Source organism: Pan paniscus, chromosome 15 (assembly GCF_029289425.2).
Source record: "Pan paniscus chromosome 15, NHGRI_mPanPan1-v2.0_pri, whole genome shotgun sequence".
Classification (NCBI taxonomy): domain Eukaryota; kingdom Metazoa; phylum Chordata; class Mammalia; order Primates; family Hominidae; genus Pan; species Pan paniscus.
Genome location: NC_073264.2, coordinates 59,135,998 through 59,151,039, shown reverse-complemented (window position 1 = coordinate 59,151,039; position 15,042 = coordinate 59,135,998). Strand labels below are relative to the sequence as shown.

The window sequence follows — 15,042 nt, the reverse complement described above, 5'->3', positions numbered from 1 at the left end:
TGATGGTAGTTTCTTTTGCTGTGCAGAAGCTCTTTAGTTTAATTAGATCCCATTTGTCAATTTTGGCTTTTGTTGCCATTGCTTTTGGTGTTTTAGACATGAGGTCCTTGCCCATGCCTATGTCCTGAATGGTAATGCCTAGGTTTTCTTGTAGGGTTTTTATGGTTTTAGGTCTAACATTTAAGTCTTTAATCCATCTTGAATTGATTTTTGTATAAGGTGTAAGGAAGGGATCCAGTTTCAGTTCTCTACATATGGCTAGCCAATTTTCCCAGCACCATTTATTAAATAGGGAATCCTTTCCCCATTGCTTGTTTTTCTCAGGTTTGTCAAAAATCAGATAGTTGTAGATATGTGGCATTATTTCTGAGGGCTCTGTTCTGTTCCATTGATCTATATCTCTGTTTTGGTACCAGTACCATGCTGTTTTGGTTACTGTAGCCTTGTAGTATAGTTTGAAGTCAGGTAGCGTGTTGCCTCCAGCTTTGTTCTTTTGGCTTGGGATTGACTTGGCAATGCGGGCTCTTTTTTGGTTCCATATGAACTTTAAAGTAGTTTTTTCCAATTCTGTGAAGAAAGTCATTGGTAGCTTGATGGGGATGGCATTGAATCTATAAATTACCTTGGGCAGTATGGCCATTTTCATGATATTGATTCTTCCTACCCATGAGCATGGAATGTTCTTCCATTTGTTTGTATCCTCTTTTATTTCCTTGAGCAGTGGTTTGTAGTTCTCTTTGAAGAGGTCCTTCACATCCGTTGTAAGTTGGATTCCTAGGTATTTTATTCTCTTTGAAGCAATTGTGAATGGGAGTTCACTCATGATTTGGCTCTCTGTTTGTCTGTTATTGGTGTATAAGAATGCTTGTGATTTTTGTACATTGATTTTGTATCCTGAGACTTTGCTGAAGTTGCTTATCAGCTTAAGGAGATTTTGGGCTGAGACAATGGGGTTTTCTAGATATACAATCATGTCATCTGCAAACAGGGACGATTTGACTTCCTCTTTTCCTAATTGCATACCCTTTATTTCCTTCTCCTGCCTAATTGCCCTGGCCAGAAGATTAACTCTAGTTTTGAAAGAATTTCCGTTCTGGGTAAAATGCTCTCAAACAGCATTGCATATATAGAGAAATCCTTCATAAAATGAAGACTCATTCAATGCAGCAAACTTCATTGTTGTTTTATTTTAAGAAATCGACACAGCTACCCCTGCCTTCAGCAATCACCACCTGATTAGTCAGCAGCCATCAGCATTGAGGAGGACCCTCCATCCAGCAAAAATAGTCTGTGAAGGCTCAGATGATCATTAGCATTTTTTGGTAATAAAGTATTTTTAGTTAAAGTATGGATGTGTTTATTTAGACATAATGCAATCTCACACTTACTAGACTATACTATAGTGCAAATATAACTTTTACAGACACTGGGAAACCAAAAAATTTGTGTGACGTATCTTATTGCAGCATTTGCTTTATGATGGTGGTCTGGGACTGAACCTACAGTATCTCCAAGGTATGTCTGTGGTTGGTTTTAATGTACAAAATGAATGAAATTGGTATGGCAAAGGGCCAGCTTGCCTATGTGGTGACTGAATTAGATTAGTGTCTTAGTTTGAGCTCTCCCTAAAAGTAGACCCTGTGACAGGATTGGGTATAAGGAGTTTATTTGGGAGGTGATCCCAGGAAGTATGGAAGTATGGAGAGGGAGTGAGGAAGTGAGGTGGGGAGGGTGGAAAGCCAATCAATAGAGGAGATGCTAATGAATGGATTACTGCTGGAGCTCCTTGCTGCTGGGGATTCTCTGGGAAGCTGTGTAGAACACATGTCAGAAATGAGGAAAACTGGGGGATTTACCTGATGTAATGAGGCAGAATAGTGGCTTCCCCAAAAGATGTCTACCTCTTAATCCCTGGAACATGGGGATATGTTACCTTACATGGCAAGAGCTAGTTAGCAGTTGTGATTGACTTAAGGACCTGGAGATGGGGAGATTATCACAACGGTCTTTCTGAGAGAGAATTAGGAGGGTTAGAGTCAGAGAAGAAAATATGACAGTGGGAGGCAGAGCTTGGAGAGTGGCGGTGGGGAAGAGAGAGAGAGAGTTGAAGATGTTATGCTATTGACTTTGAAGATGGAGGAATAGGCTATGAGCCAAGGATTGCATGTGGATTCTAGAAGCTGGAAAAGGCAAGGAAAAAGATTCTCTCCTAGATCCTCTAGAAGGAACTAACCCTGTTGACACCTTGACTTTAGGCCATGAGTCTGATTTTTGGCCTTTCTGCCTCCAGAAATATAAGATAACAAATGTGTGTTGCTTTATTCCATTGTGTTTGTGGTATTGTTATAGTAGCTTTAGGAAACTACTATACTATACCAGTGTATTAATATACTTGCAGCCCTCCTTGGTTGCAGATGGCTCCTAGGGTGATACCTTCTCTGTGTTTCTGGCCAATCCACTGAAGGCTAACCCGAACAGAGGTTTTGTTTGATCAATGAAATGTGAAAATGTCCTCATAAATGCTTGGAACGAGCTCTTCTGGGTTGTTTCATATGAACAGTCCAGGTTTCTGAGCCTCTCTGACCATTCCCTACCTGTCTCTTCTCCTGGCCCTTTCTCCTCCGGCTGGTCTTTAAATGTTGGGGAACCAGAATTATGATCTTGACCTCCAGTCTCACTCTGTGATGGATAATTTTATGTGTCAACTTGACTGGACCATGGGTGCCCAGGCATTTGATCAAACACTATATTGGTCATGTTTGTGAGGGTGTTTCTGGATGAGATTAACATTTTGTATTAGTCCATTTTTATACTGCCATGAAAAAATACCTGAGACAGTGCAACTTACAAAGAAAAAGAGGTTTAATGGACTCAATTCCACATGGCTGGGGAGGCCTCACCATCATGGCAGAAGGCTAAGGAGGAGCAAAGGCACATCGTACATGGCAGCAGGCAAGAGAGCATGTGCAGGGGAATGACCCTTTATAAAACCAACAGATCTTGTGAGACTTAATCACTATCATGAGAACAGCATGGGAAAAACCCACCCCCATGATTTAATTATCTCCCACCAGGTCCCTCCCAAGCCATGTGAGGACAGTGGCAGTTACAATTCAAGATGAAACTTGGGTGAGGACACAGGCAAACCGTATCGCATTTGAATCTGTAGACTGGGTAAATACCCTCCTAATGTGGGTGGGCTTCATCCAATCCATTGAAGGCCTAAATGGAACAATAAGTCCAACTGCCCTATGAAAAGGGGCAATTCCTCCTGTCTGACAGCCTGAAAACTGAGACATTGTTTTTTTCCCTCTGTCTTCGGGCATGAAACACCAGCTCTTCCCGGGTTTTGAGCCTGCCGGCTTTTGCACTACATCAGCTCTCCTGGTTCTCAGGCCTTTGGACTCAGGCTGGAACTAAACCAGTGGCTCTCCTAGATCTCCAGTTTACAGGCAGTAGATCTTGGAAAATCTCAGTTTTCATTATCACATGAGCCAACGCCTTATAATAAATCATTCTCTCTCTCTTCAGCATTGCTCATTCTGAGTTTTAAGGTTCACTCTAAGATTTCTGCCACTCAGTTGGCTGTTGCCCAGTGGAGAGCTAAGGATGCTGCTACCCTGGCACACAGGACTGAATTGGAAAAGTCCTTGGTGAACATGGAACTAAGAGATCGAGTTTATTTTCTCTGAATGAGAAAGACATATACAAAGAGAGTCCCTTCACCCCACACACACCACAGACAGGAAGAGAGAGATAGGGAGAGAAAGATAATAGAGCAACAGAACCAGGCAGACATCCAGACACAGAGTCAAGAGAGAAAGAGACAAGGGGAGGGAGAGAAAGGACAGACAGACACAAATCACAATGTGATATGCAGAGACACAATAAGAGACAGAGACAGAGAGAGACACATAGAGGCAGAAAGAGAAGCACATTTGTCAGAGAGAGGGAACAGAGAGGATAAGGTAAAGGAGTCAGAATACCAGGTGAGCTGATACACGCCGCCTCCCAGCTTGAGTATCCCCCATCTCCAGAACTCAGGAAAGCCCTGTGGGCTGTGATAAGGTCTCCTTGGCCCACCTGCCCTCACCCCTCCCCAGAGTGACCCATGGGTGTACTGAACAGGCTTTAGAGCCATAAAGGTCTGAGTTCCCATTCCAGATCAGCTACTCTTTAGCTGTGTGACTCTGAGCACTACTTGAGCTTCATTTTCTTCATCTGTAAAATAGTGGATAATAGTATCTACCTTGCAAAATTTTTGTGAGGTGTTTAACAGATCTTAATTATTATTTCAGACAAATCCTGGATCTCTTCTGGCTCCCATCCCTTCCCCTTTAGTAAAAGGGAATTTATGCATGTATCTGGGATAAATATAGTCCATAAAACTTTGTTACTGGAAATAAGTGAAAATTAAACATACTCCTCTAAATAAACAGTTTGGGATACTTTTCAGCCACAGCCCATTAAAACACATCCATTGGTAGGATGCATGGAAATGTTATTTTATTTTTTTAAATTATATTTTATTATTATGTTTTTGAGACAGAGTCTCACTCTGTCACCCAGGCTGGAGTGCAATGGTGTGATCTTGGCTCACTGCAACCTCCACCTCCTGGGTTCAAGCGATTCTCCTGCCTCGGTCTCCTGAGTAGCTGGGACTACAGGCGCATGCCACCATACTCGGCTAATTTTTGTATTTTTAGTAGAGACGGGGTTTCACCTTGTTGGTCAGGATGGTGGAAATGTTATTTTATCTGCAGCTGCATCTTCGATCTTCACACGTTTTTTGTTCAGCAGAAAAACTAGGAGAGTGGCAAGTTGCTACACCTGGGACTCGTATACACAAGAGGGTGCTGGCGAGCATGAGAGAGGATCTATTTTTAATAACCCATGACTACTTTTTTATAAAAAAATTAGTTTTTAATTGACAAATAAAAATCATATATTTATCAACATGACTATTGAAATTCAAAACAACATGATGTTTTGAAATATGTATACATTGTAGAAAGGCTAAATCAAGCTAATAACATACTTAGTCTTACCTCACATACTTAGCATTTTTGTGGTAAGAACACTTAAAATCTACTCTTTTAGCAGTTTTCAAGAATACAATACATTGCGATTAACAATAGTTATGTGTTGTACAATAGATCTCTTGAACTAATTCCTCCCATCTATATCCTTTGACTAATATCTCTCCAACGTGACCCCCTCCTACACCTGGTAACCACCATTCTCTGCTTCTGTGATTTATACTTTTTCAGATTCTACATATAAGTGAGATTGTGCGATATTTGTCTTTCTGTGCCTAGCTTATTTTGCTTAACATAATGTCCTCCAGGCTCATCCATGTTGCTGTAAATGATAAGATTTTATTCTTTTTTATGGCTGAATAATATTCCACTGTGTTTATATACAGTACCACATTTTCTTTATTCATGTGTTGACTGGCACTTGATTCTATATCTTGAGTATTGTGAATAGTGCTGCAGTGAACATGAGAGTGCAGATATCTCTTCAACATACTGATTTATTTTCCTTTGAATATGTACCCAGTAGTGGGATTGCAGGGTCACATGATAGTTCTATTTTAATTTTTTGAGGAAACTCCATACTGTTTTCCATAATGGCTGTACAACTTACATTGCCACCAACAGTGTACAGGGATTTCCTTTTCTTTACATCCTTGCCAGACCTTGTTATCTTTTGTCTTTTTGATAATAGCCTTTCTAATAGGTGTGAATTCATATCTCGTTGTACATTTAATTTGCTTTTCACTGATAAGCAAATTAATTAGTGATGTTGAACATTTTTCATGTACTTTTTGACCATTAGTATGTCTTTTTTTTTGAGAAATGTCTATTCAGTCCTTCCCCCATATTTGTTTTCTTGCTATTCAGTTGTATGAGTTCATTATATATTTTGGGTATTAACCCCTTATCAGATATATAGTTTGCAAATATTTTCTCCCATTCTATAGCTTGTCTTTTCACTCTGTTGGTTGTCTCCTTGGCTATATGGAAGCTTTTTAGTTTGATAAAATCCCGGTTTTCTATTTTTGTTTTTGTTTCCTGTGCTTTTGGAGTGATAGCCAAAAAATCATTGCCATGTCCAGTGTCATAAAGATTTTCCCCTTTATTATCTTCTAGTAGATTTATAATTTCTGGTCTTATATTTAAGTTTTAATTCATTTTGAGTTGATTTTTGTATATGGTGTGAGATGAGGCTGTAAGTTTATTCTTTTGCGTGTGGATATCCAGTTTTCACAAAACAATTTATTAAAGAGACTGTCCTTTCCCCATTGTGTGTTCTTAGCACCTTTGTTGAAAATCAATTGATGGTAAATGCATGAATTTATTTCTGGGCTCTCGAGTCTGTTCCATTGGTCTATGTATCTGTTTTTATGCCAATGCCATGCTGTTTTGGTTATGTAATATATTTTGAAGTTAGGTACTTTGATGCCTCCAACTTTGTTTTTTGTTGTTGTTGTTGTTGTTGAAGATTGCTTTAGCTATTTTGTGGTCTTTTGTGGTTCCATACAAATTTTAAGATCGTTTTTCTCTATTTCTGTGAAAAATGTCATTGGGATTTTGGTAGAGATTGCATTGAATATGTAGATGGTTTTAGATTATATGGACATTTAAATAATATTAATCTAGTCTGTGAACATGGGGTATCTTTCCATTTATTTGTGTCTTCTTCAATCTCTTTCATCAATGTTTTATAGATTTTAGTGAAGAAGTCTTTCACCTCCTTGATTAAATTTATGCCTGAGTATTTTTTTTGTAGCTATTGTGAATGGAATTGTTTTCTTGATTTCTGTTTTAGATAATTCGTTGGTAGGATATAGAAATGCTTGATTTGTGCATGTTGATTTTGTATACTGCAAATTTACTGAATTTGTTTATAACTTCTAACCATTTTTTTGGTGGAGTTTTTAGTTTTATATTTTTATACAAATAAGATTATGTCATCTGCAAACAGCGACAATTTAAGTTCTTCCTCTTATTATTTTGAGACAGGGTGTTGGTCTGTTGCCAAGGGTGGAGTGCAGTGGCATGAACACAGCTCACCGCAGCCTCAACCTCCTGGGCTCAAGCAGTCCTCTCACCTCAGCCTCCTGAGTAGCTGAGACTACAGGTGTGCCACTACACCCAGCTAATTTTTGTATTTTTTGTAGAGACAAGGTTTTGCTGTGTTGCCCAGGCTGGTCTTGAACTCCTGGGCTCAAGTGAGCCACCCGCCTCAGCCTCCTGAAGTGCTGGGATTACAGATGTGAGCCACTGTGCCCAGCCAAAGTTCTTCCTTTATAATTTGGATGGCTTTTATTTGTTCTCCTACCTAATTGTTCTGGCCAGGACTTCCACTGCTAAGTTGAATATAAGTGGCAAGAGTGAGCATCCTTGTCTTGTTCCTGATCTTAGAGGAAAGGCCCTCAGCTTTTCACCACTGAGTATAATATTAGCTGTGGGCTTGTTATATATGACCTTTATTCATGCCTACTTTCTTTTCTGTGTACTTTTCTCTCTACTAGAAGGAGACCAGAGGCCTTATGATTGCACTGTGCTCTTGGATTTGCATTAAATAAAATTTCAAGAAAGATAACAAAACAGTGGGATTAGAGTGAATCTGTAGCTGTGGGCTGAGCTGTGAGCCAAGTGGAAAGGCTCTAACTTCTTGTGTTCACTATCAGCAATCTACTGTCAATTTTAGTTTGCAAAGGTTTATGGAATTTTGGGGGTTTTGTTGTAAAATGTGTGTTTTTTCTTAATTTAAAAGTAGTGAGAAATTGTGATTTGCTAAATCCTAAAAATACAGAGAATAAAAGAAAAATCACCGATAATTCTACTACCCAATTAATCAATCAACTGAATTGATTAATTCAGTTAACATTTTGATGTGCATTGTTCAAATTTTACACGTAATATTTTTTATCTACAAACTCAGGCTTACATTATACTACAGTTTTTTTCCTTTGCAATGTGTAAGTTGAACAACATCTTGCCCTTAAGTATTTTAAAAATAATTTTATTTTCATATAATACTCTGTAGACATAACCTAAGGTTTTGTTTTCCCTTGAGTGTTTAAACCAATCCTGTTTTGTTGGATATTAATATTGTTTACATGCTCCTTTTTATTATAAATATTTTGTGAACATGATTTAAACAAAATTTTTGTGCACATTCATGGTTAATCCTTTAAGATACATGTCTTCTATAACTGGAGCTTCGTATAAAACATTTTAACCTTAATAAAGCTTTTGATATGGATTGCAAATCTCCCCTCCACCTCTTTACCTTTGAAAAGCTGTATCCATTCATACTTCTTTAATTACTGTGATGTTTGTCTATTTTTTAAAAATTGCAGTTGTCAGTTTTCCTATTTATAAATAATCATCTTTAAATTTTTTTAAATTTAAATTTAAATTTTATTTTTTTTTTGTAGAGACAGGAGTCTCGCTATGTTATCTAGACTGGTCTCAAGCAATCTGCCTGCCATGGCCTCCCGAAGTGCTGGGATTACAAGCATGTGCCAGTGTGTCTGGCCATCATCTTTTTTTTTTTTTTTAACTAAAAATATTTCTTTATAATTTTCTTTCTTCTTGCATTGCATTCTCTTATCATTTTCTACTCCTTAAGTTTTAAAACATTCATTGCATAAAATTTATATTTATTGCGACTTGAATGTTTTACCGAAAACTGTTTACAGGATCCTCATGAATGAGAATCATGCTTACTCAAAGATTGTGAACTCACTTAAATAAATATTTTCTGAAAGAAGGAAAAATACTTATTAAGCACCTGAGTGTTCAATACTATGCAGAAGACCCTGGCGGATACCTGAGAAGCACAAGGCATGGCGCTCCGGGGTCTCATGTTCTTAGATGGGGAAATGTCATCAAGCTCACAGTCTAAGAATAGTGTTTCCTCAACCTTTTTAGACCTATGCCCACCAGAATACTTACTCACTATCCTCTCTCTCCAGCCAAGAATATTTTGCCTGGCTTTCCCACTTTGTGTTATGAATTACTGAACTAGATCAATGGAACATGCTCCTTCAGATATCTGTGCACATGTAAACATCTTGCACTGATGTGCCTTCTTGCCTTCAGTGGAGAATTTCTTCATTAGATAATCATCCAAAGTAGGACTCTGTGAAATTTACTCTAAGAACCTAAGATGTGGACAGTTTACCAGTGAAGCCTGGATTGGTAAGGCCTAAGTTAAAATGCTTCTCTTGGTGATGAGTTTCCTACAGTACACAAGCCTATCAGTGCCTTGGACCCTGGGTTGGTCTTTGCCTCCTCTTCCTCTTCTCCAGGCTATCGCTATCCTGCACCATCTTGCCTCCTCCACTAGGTGCTCATATTAACATTCCTGCCTCCACCTCTCTTTTGATTTGCCCTATTTATTGTATAATACCCAACTGAGTCCCTGATTGCAAGCATCTTGCTTCAAAGGTTGGTGGGTTCTGCCTTGCACTCTAGCAACTGGCTTTCCTCCTCTGTTCTTCACTCTTTAGTCCCTACATTGCTGCTTGTCATCCACTTCTTATAGACTTGGTGGCCTAACCCCTTTCTCACTGGAATTAGGTCTTATAACTTCTGCTGACCCACTTTAGAGCATAATGCCTGATCGAACACAATGTACATAATAAATATTTGTTGAATGAACAAATTGGAAACATTATCTTGCTTCTATTTAAATATGTGTCATGGGCTTAAATGAGACGTATTTACAAAATACTCATATTTTACTTACCTTTCTTCCCCTCCTGCACTGGATTTCTGTACTAAACACTTTGCATTTGTTATTTCTAATCTTCACAACAATCTTGCAAGACAGATGTTGCCATCTCTCTATATAAGGAAGCTGTGGGTCCAGAGTTTCTCCAGATTCACTCAGTGAATCAGTGGTGGATCTTACTTCTCCACGGAACCACTCCTAGAATCACTAACCCCTGGCCTTATTCTTGAGGTTCCTAGACTTTCTTCTTCTGACCTCCCCATGACCCTGCTCTTATCCTGATTGATCACCACCGTCTTTGTCTGAATCCCTTTGAGACAGAGGGAGCTAGGAGGGAAGGACAAGAGAGAGGTCTTGACAAGGGCTCTGCATGAGAGATTAAAGCCAGGACCTAAGGGAGGTAGAAGGGCCAAAGGTAGCTTCACATTTTCAACTTGAAGGAGCAGAACAGTGGTAGTATCACCAAAAGAAATTGGTAGTTCGAAAGTCTTACTCCTGGGTTTTAAAATCAGGTTTGAGTTCCAATGACTTTCTTTCTTTCTTTCTTTCTTTTTTTTGAGATGGAGTCTTACTCTGTTGCCCAGGCTGGAGTGCAGTGGTGTGCCCTTGGCTCACTGCAACCTCTGCCTTCTGGGTTCAAGTGATTCTCCTACCTCAGTCTCCTGAGCTGCGATTACAGGTGTCTGCCACCATGCCTTGGTAATTTTTTTTGTATTTTTAGTAGAGACGGGGTTTCACCATGTTGGCCAGGCTGGTCTTGAACTTCACCTGCCTCTGCCTCTCCAAGTGCTGGGGTTACAGGTGTGAGCCACCGTGCTCGGCCCCAATGACACCTTACTCTCTGGTTAACCATGAGCAAGTCTCTTAGCTTCCCTTGAGCCCCAGTTTCCTCATCTTTTCCCTGAGCATAATCTGACCTGACTTTCATGTTTGTCATTGGTTTGCTGTTCAAGTGATGCAATGCATGTGGCATGCTTTGTAAAGGGTGGAGCTGTGTGCATGCTAGCCATCATCAGTATTTTCAGATATATTATTACTAGAGTCAGATTGTAAATGGAGGCACCGACTTCTTGGTTAAAGTATATCTATGCCAGGGGCCAGCAAACTGTAGTCCATGGCCCATATGTAGCCTGCTGCATGCTTTTATATGGCTCCTGAGCAAAGAATGCTTTTTACATTTTAATAGGGTTGAAAAAAATCAAAAGAAAAATATTTATGACATTTGAAGATTACATGAAATTCAAATTTTAATATCCATAAATAAAGTTTATTGGAACATAGCTGAACCCATTTATTTATGTATTGTCTACGGCCACTTTTGTGTTATACAACATCAGAGTTGAGTAGTTGTGACAGAGACTATACGCTCTGCAAAACCTGAGATATTAACTATCTGACTCTTCATAATAAAAGTTTTCCACTCTGTTTCCTTCCTTCCTATCTGTTGAAGCTTCTGAAAAGCAGAGAAAATTTCAGGAAATCTTAAAAGTTTTTTTACACTTATTTCTTTTGTTTGATAATGAAGGTAAAATGAGAATATATTTGTCTTTTTTTCCTCTTGTCTGATGCTTTTAAAAGTAAATCTTCATTCAATGTTGAAACATTATTATGACTTTGAAAGGAATTAAGGGTAAAAAACCACCAACAAACTCAAACCAACCTTAACGTGGCCATTCTAACACATATTTCAAAAATGAAATTGATGCTTCCTTCTACTCTTGGCTTATTTATGTATTCCCAAATGGCTGTAACTATGGTCTACATAAAATTTCATAGTTGATCAGCCTTTTTCAGTTGGCTTTGTGAATATTACTTGGTCATTGCTTTTATTTTTCATAGTGGTTGTATTGCTATAGAATGGTACAGTTCACAAGTTAGATGTCTTTCTGAAATACTTCTTATTCTTGCCTTTCATCCAATCCTTGCTTCTTCAAATATGATTGCAAATGCTTCTCTTTGGAGCCAGCTCTGGGCAACCTGGGCTTGCTTATTTTCCCTTCCTCCCTTAATCTCTGCCCTCTGATATTGATTCAAGCGCAGCATTCCCACTGAGCTTACAAACTGAGAAAGATGAGAAATAAAGCCAAAGAAAAAGTGTCAGAGAATAAATGAACTTGATATTTTAAAGGTGATTTTCACTTTGCCCACACCTCCCCACTAATCATTCAATAATAATAGAAAAAACATTTAGCAAACAAAAATATTCTCCATTTATGTAATAATGATATGAGGGATGTTTGTGCTCTCCATTGCATTTCTAAATAAGTAGAAATAAAAATAAGGCCATTATCGTCATTATGTTATATTGTTAATCCTTTTACTATATTTAATACAAAAAACTCTTTAATTTGTCAAATTAACTGAATACCATGAATTATGAGTAAAAGATGGTTATTTACATTTTATTATCTTATTTTTTCCTAGTGAGAAGCTGGATGGAAAAATTAAAAGACAAGGTAAGAAAAGTATTTTCTTCCATTGGATTATTTTTAGGGGCATATAGCTTTATTAAGCAAAAGATCTTCAGAGTAGTAGGGCTTTGGTTTATTATTCTGATTCTGGTAATCTATCTAAAGATTCAGGGCAACTTGCAGTACCCTGCAAAGAAGAAGCCCTTCCCTTTAAATCCCTTCTTTTAGAATACAGGAGACACCTTATTCTTTGGAGCACCATTCACTCTTATAAAAGTATAAGAATTTACCTTGTTTGATATGCTCCACAGAATAATATCGTTGACATGTCAAGGTGAAGTTTCTTTTCGGGAATTTCAGGATTGTCATCTCATTCCATCTGGTTTTTTTTTTTTTTTTCTAATATGAGACTCTCTAGGTGTGTAGTTTATCACAGTGCTGCCACTTACTAGGTATTGATTAGCTGACCTGTCTGGAATGGCCAACTATAGATAAAGATTTTCTTTTTTTGCATTAATTCTGCCATCTACATAGTGATTGACAATGCTAACTTCCAGGTTGATATTGTTCATTTTCATTTGATTTTCAATCCTCTCCAAGTTTTCACTTTTGGTTACTTGGTAATTTTAAACTGAATTACTCATAAAGATATTGATGGAGTCCTGAATTCCTTGTTGTAGCCAGTGTCAGATCCCATTATTACAGCCCAGCTCAGATTTCACTGGGATTTCAGCTAAATGGAAATCTTTTCAGTGGTCAGATATTGAGTTGCCTTCAATTCACCAGTCTCAATATATTTCTGTTGATGGCATTCCATATCTTTTTTATTACCTGCAGTCAATTTCCCTCATATTTGAATTATTAATATTATTTTGCTACAGCTTAATATTAAGGAATACGACATTCAATTGCAAATAAATTTATATAATTGTATTAATTCTCCTTACTATTTCTGCTTCTCAGTAAAATTTAGCACAGATAGTTTTTGAGAATGAGACTGTTTTGTGTTCATATAAATTAAAAGTGACATTGAAAAATTTTAAGCCTGTTGAGGTCAATGGAGGCCATTTTAGTATTTGTAATGGGTCCAATTGTGAAGAGAGGTGGGCTGGGATCAGATGGACTGAGAAAAACTTGGGGGGAAGAAAAGCTCAAAAGTTTAGAACTGGATATATTTACATCGGTAGTGTTTCTTGTTATTTTTCAGGGAAAAATATGATGCAATGAAAATTAAACAGGATTTTTTATGTTAACCTAGGAATTCATATATCATTGTTTCCATAGAAAGTATCCTGAGTTATTTAAGAAAGGGACCAAAAAAAAAAGGCTTAAGAAAATAAATTTTGTCATGTAAACAGTTTTGAAATTTGATATTGTTAAATTTCTTATCTGCATGTATATATAGCTTTACCATTCCATAAAAAAATCTGTACAGCTTTAGAGAAAGGCTATATTTTTTTATTCCTATGAACCCTTTATTCTTATCTTGTCTCAAAATCTTGGTACCTTTTTCTTGCTCCTTTTTATCAAGAGAAATAATTTTGTATGTGACCGCTAGTTTTCTGGCTTATTTTGAAGTTTTTCCAGCTTTCTCATCACTTTCTTCCGTAGTATTTTTTTCAGCATATTTTAATTAAAAAAATTGTAAGAAGAAAATTTTGGATTCCAATAGTGACTGTCATATGTGCCTGTATCTTCATCTTTTGACTCTTGGAGGAACTCTTTAAATCTTCCCCATATTCCCTGCCTTCTTCCATGCTTGAACGATTACATGCTAATTTGATATGTATATTTTATATGTATATACACACATATGTACATATATCTTCGTTTAACAAGTCTTACAGGTGATCCTGATACATGCTGGAGTTTGAGAAGATACATGTACCTAGATCTTACACACACATATATATATACATATATCTTCCTCACTCTCTGTTTGTCCATCCATCCATCCATCCATCCATCCATCATCTATTAAAGTCTTGTTAGTCATTATCTTCAGAAACTATTTGAGTACAAAACTCTTTGTCTCTTTGATGAAAGTCACAGAATCCCTTAGAACTAAAAACTAAACTACATGCCCAACCTGGCTCTTCGGGCAAGCCAGGACACTCTGTCAGGTTAGCTTCATTTAATTGTTCCAGTATTGAGTCTCTGTTGGTTAGCTGGATTCTAGAAAGGGTGGTGTTTTCAAAAGTTCTGAATTATTCCTCTTGTTGTTGTAGTTTAGTCTTTCTATATTAAGATTAAGATCAGCTGTGAATGATAGACAATCCGCCCCCACCCCCAATGACAATGGCTTAGCCAAGATAGAAGTTTGTTATCTCTCTCTCTCTCTCTCTTTTTTTTTTTTTTTTTGCAGAGTCTTGCTCTGTCACCCAGGCTGGAGTGCAGTGGCATGATCTTGGCTCACTGCAACCTCCGCCTCCTGGGTTCAAGCGATTCTTATGCCTCAGCCTCCTGAGTAGCTGGGATTACAGACATGCACCACTATGCCCAATTAATTTTTGTATTTTTAGTAGAGATGAGGTTTTGCCATGTTGGCCAGGGTGGTCTTGAACTCTTGGCCTTATCTGACCTGCTTGCCTCGGCCTCCCAAAGTGCTGGGATTACAGGCATGAGCTACTGTGCCCGGCCCCTATTGTCTCTTCTTTTTAAGTCTGGAGATAGTCACAGGTTAGTGGGGAGTTACACAGTGAGAGCGGCCCAAGCTTCTTCTATTTGATGCTCCACCATTTGTGACCTTCATTCCCAAGGTCACCTCATGATCCTGGATGGCACTTCTGACTTAGCTATGTGCATATTCTAGCCAGAGGAAGGAGGAAAAACGGGGAGGCTAATGACACCCCTTTCTTTTTAAAAGGGAGGATAAAAG

General features: G+C 38.0%; 1 protein-coding gene across 5 annotated transcripts in view; it reads left to right on the top strand.

The window, feature by feature from the left end:
* The window catches only part of ARMH4 (armadillo like helical domain containing 4), a 156,048-nt gene that overhangs the window by 125,306 nt on the left and 15,700 nt on the right, over window positions 1-15,042 (top strand). For all 5 annotated transcript variants that reach the window (XR_008620897.2, XR_008620896.2, XM_034937629.3 and 2 more), the window contains one exon: window positions 12,178-12,209. Coding sequence is in view for 3 of the 5 variants with exons in the window: in XM_034937629.3 (XP_034793520.2) it covers window positions 12,178-12,209 (32 nt within the window). In the remaining 2 variants the exon portion in view is untranslated. The remainder of the gene's footprint in view (window positions 1-12,177; window positions 12,210-15,042) is intronic.